General features: G+C 41.6%; 1 protein-coding gene across 1 annotated transcript in view; it reads left to right on the forward strand.

Moving 5' to 3' along the window:
* The window catches only part of HOXD8 (homeobox D8), a 4,477-nt gene extending 911 nt beyond the window's left edge, over window positions 1-3,566 (forward strand). Inside the window, exons 2-3 of the mRNA XM_015596452.2 lie at window positions 7-271; window positions 659-3,566. Coding sequence (XP_015451938.1) covers window positions 7-271; window positions 659-954 — 561 coding nt within the window. The 3' untranslated portion in view covers window positions 955-3,566. The remainder of the gene's footprint in view (window positions 1-6; window positions 272-658) is intronic.
* The last annotated feature ends 491 nt before the right edge of the window (window positions 3,567-4,057 follow it).

The raw sequence follows: 4,057 nt of genomic DNA on the forward strand, positions 1-4,057 counted from the left end.
GGGCAGCCGGCTGCAGCCTACCAAGCCGTCCCCCCTCCTCCTCCGCATCCTCCGCCTCCCCCCTGCGGCGGGATTGCCTGTCACCGGGAGCCCGCGAAGTTTTACGGATACGATAACTTACAGAGACAGCCGATTTTTACGACCCAGCAAGAGGCCGAGCTGGTACAATATCCTGACTGTAAATCGTCCAGTGGTAATATTGGCGAGGACCCAGACCACTTAAATCAGAGCTCGTCTCCTTCTCAAATGTTTCCCTGGATGAGACCACAAGGTTGGGATGCAAGTTTTTTGTTGTTGTTTTTTTTTTTTTTTTAAGCGGGGACAGGGGAAGAAATCCTTCACGTTCTAGCTTTAAAACTCCCTTTTCTTCTCCCTCTCCTACTTCTTGCACAGCTACAGTGGCTGTTGTTCATAAAGTAATACAGACTCTTTCCTCCCTGAAAGTAGAAACCACGTAAAGATGATGGGCACAGAGTAACTGTGACGACCTTCACTCTGTCTCTTGCTTGTATATTCTGTATATACCAGAGCTAAAGAGAGTTATATATATTCCATCCTTTAGACTCATTCCAGAAACCTCCAGCAATCTGCAGAGGCACCGTTACATTTTTAAGACGTTTATTTCTCTCTCTCTTTCTCTTTTTTTGGTTTTAATCAGCAGCTCCTGGTAGACGAAGAGGAAGACAAACCTACAGTCGTTTCCAAACCCTAGAGCTGGAAAAGGAATTCCTTTTTAACCCTTACCTGACCAGAAAGAGAAGAATCGAGGTTTCCCATGCCTTAGCTCTCACGGAGAGACAGGTAAAAATCTGGTTCCAGAACAGGAGAATGAAATGGAAAAAGGAGAACAACAAGGACAAATTCCCGGTTTCCCGACAGGAGGTGAAGGATGGGGAAACTAAAAAGGAAGCCCAAGCGTTGGAGGAAGACAGAGCTGAAGGCCCGACGAATTAAATTCTACCTTTAAAATTTTATCATAGACTATTAAAGCTAATGATCAACATATGCTGGTGGACATCACCTATTTTCTTTGTCGGAAAGACTTTACCTATATTTCAAGCTACCTTCATGTCACTGCTCTTGAGATTTCTGCGCTTTGAGAGGGATTTTTTAAAAAGTTTCTAGTATTTCATAGAAGCAGTCCTTGAGCTGTCTTATGTGAGGGAGATTTGATACTGACCTTGTAGCGACATTTTTATAATGGTAGTTTTCAATGTCTGAGCTGGTGATTTGCCTCAACAACGTAAACTTCCTAATGATTAGCACTAAATAATTGAACATAAAATGCTTTATTAATCAAACAAGTGCACTTGAACATTTTAAATCTTTTCTTTATGGTGAGTAAATTAAAAGAAGTCTATTAATTTTTTTAAAAAATTATGCCTGCAAAATATTTACTTTATTTTATTTGATTAAAATGTATTATTTATGTTTTTTTCTTTCTGCTTTTATAATAATGGTTCGGGTGCTTTTTGTTTACTCCTAAAAGGTTTCTTTATAAATGTAGAATCTCTGGGAAAAGTTTGGGCCAAATATTTGAAAAGCACATGTTAGTTGAAGAGTGTAGTCCTGGCTCTGCAGCTTCCTTAAACTTGAGGAATGTTGGGCCAGTGACAAGTTTCAGGGCAATGTCAAAGTTGACATTTAATAACTTTTCTATAGTCTATACAAATTATGGCAATTTAATTAGAGTGAATGAATACTTGAAAAGCCAATTATAACATTTTCATTCATTAACTTTTCACTCTGGCAAGTTGCTCTGTGGAATGCCTCTCCTTTCTCAACTTGCTTTCATTTTGAACTGCGTTTGGTATCGTCTGAAACTGCTAAGTCTCTAGGCTGTAGCCACTGCTGTGATTCCGGTTTTTGAGTAGGTGCCATATTTATTTGTATTCCCTTCACTCTATTTGCACACCCATTTTGAGCCAACTTGCTGTGTGCGTTTCAGATGTCGGTTGGTACGTCCTCTGTTGTTCTCCAGGATGGTCTCACCCTTTTGAAACAAGCCTTGAGAGCAAATGCAGAAAAATGAGTGTAAACAACCGCTCCAGAACATAGCTAGCTCCTTAATAAAAAAAAAAAAAAAAAAAGAATCTTTTTCTAGAGCTAGTGTCTTTGAGCGCCGCAAATAACCCTTTTCCTGAGTTGGGAAGGATTACCTGGGCTCACACAAAGGCAATGTTCTGCTAAAGCTTCTATTTGATTTTTTTTTTTTAAAAAGAGGGGGTTACATGCACTCATACTATAAAAATAAATAAATACATGTAGGGGAGGGGGCGCTCGCTCTCTTTCATCCCAGAGAGGACTGGCTAGGCTATCCTAGCTTCATCTTGCTCTAAGTAACCTTGCTAAGGTACTGTGAAAGCTTTGAACTTCACAGAGGACTCGAATCAACCCAGTGTGGGAGGACCCAGAGTCCAGGTTACACCACAGCTTATTCCGCGGAGTCTGCATTGATGCTGGGTTTTGGGATCTGTTATTAACAAGATATCCATTTTCCATTCCAGGCTGCTCCTGCAGCTGCCATTTTATGAGAGAAGAGGAGGGGGAAGAGGGGAGGGCGACAATAGGAGAAATTCAAGTAAACTAACATTTCTCCCAGTAAAAGGGAAAGCATCTTTGTCAGATAGACATTGAAGAGCTCTCTGCCTTTTCTAAGTGTGTTTATAAAGACGTATATTTTAATTTCTAGACTGGCATTTATTGCAAAGGTAAGAAAATGGAATCCTGTAGTATAAGGCCTAGATCACCCCCTCAGGCATTGGTGGACCAGGGGAATGTTGGTACTGATCAGGCCAGAAGCAAAGCACCACCTGACTTTCTATCCAAGGAAGAGGCAGTAGCTATGGCATTTGTTGACCTGAGCCAGGAAAGACAATTTTAAGTCACAGGTGGCTCAGGGCTTAAGAAACATTTGCATGAGAGGAGACAGCTGCAAACGTGCATGCTGGATTTGGAAACGTTTTGCTCTGTGTGCTGCCTGAGCCTCTGCTGTTGGCTGATACAGAGCAAGGATGCCAAGTGCCGAAAAGTGTGGCTAGGGAACAGCCTGGGGGCGGGGGAATAACTTGGCTAAAGACTGGTGCTGGCTAAATTTCAGCTGCCCTCCTCCATTTAAGGGACTCCTCTATTAGCAAAATTTGTTGTCTCATTCAAGAATACTCCCCAAACATCACTTTTAGAGCCACCGATTTGGGCAAGACTATCAGTGGGGGACCTTGTACATGACGGATGTGGAAATCAAGGAAGGAAGGGGAGGTAAAAATGTCCTTGTTTCCTCTGCGTTCTGTGTCGTTCTATAAATGCTGTACCTTCTGGCCTCATCATCCTTCTAACCGCATGGTAAAATCATAGCTCGTGTACAGAAAAAGACTGCTGCAATTACTGGTGTATTTGAGAGTATTTGTACGTATACAAATTTGGTAATTTTTGGTATATATTTGGTGGATTTGTACATATACATAGATTGCACGTGTGCACAAAGTGTTGGTAATAAATGTTTCCTTTTGTAGCTGAGAAAAGCATAGATTTGTCTCCAAATAAAGAGCTCGTGGAATTACACATCACACACAGTCATCACCTTTTCCTCACGGTGGCTAGAAACCCCCCATCTTGGTGTTTCGTGCAGACAGACTCAAAGTGACAAGTGTAGAAGATACCCTTGTAATTGGCTCAAATCTGTAAATATCCGAGGATTGCAGGCAACAAACAAGAAAACATTTTTGCTACAGAAATTTGCATAAACCTTCAGAAAACCCTTTGCAAACCCAAGCAACTGCTTCTCTACCCTGGACTGCTTAGGGAATCTGCTTAGAGAGGTCTGTAAACTGTTTAGAGAAAAATAGGACCCTTTAATGTTAACACTGAATGAAAGAACCAAGCCTTCTAAGTGATTTAGTTTCTCTGTTTGCAAGGACCAGAAACAAAAGAGGGTGTAGGTCTCAATGGTTCCTAGAGAAAAGTCAGTTCAAGGACTGCCATTTTGTGAGTTCCCATTTTGTGAGGTTCCACAAAGCCCAGTATATCCCTTACCTCTGCACAGGGTGGAGTGGTGGTG

Source organism: Pteropus alecto, unplaced genomic scaffold (genome assembly GCF_000325575.1).
Source record: "Pteropus alecto unplaced genomic scaffold, ASM32557v1 scaffold3, whole genome shotgun sequence".
Classification (NCBI taxonomy): domain Eukaryota; kingdom Metazoa; phylum Chordata; class Mammalia; order Chiroptera; family Pteropodidae; genus Pteropus; species Pteropus alecto.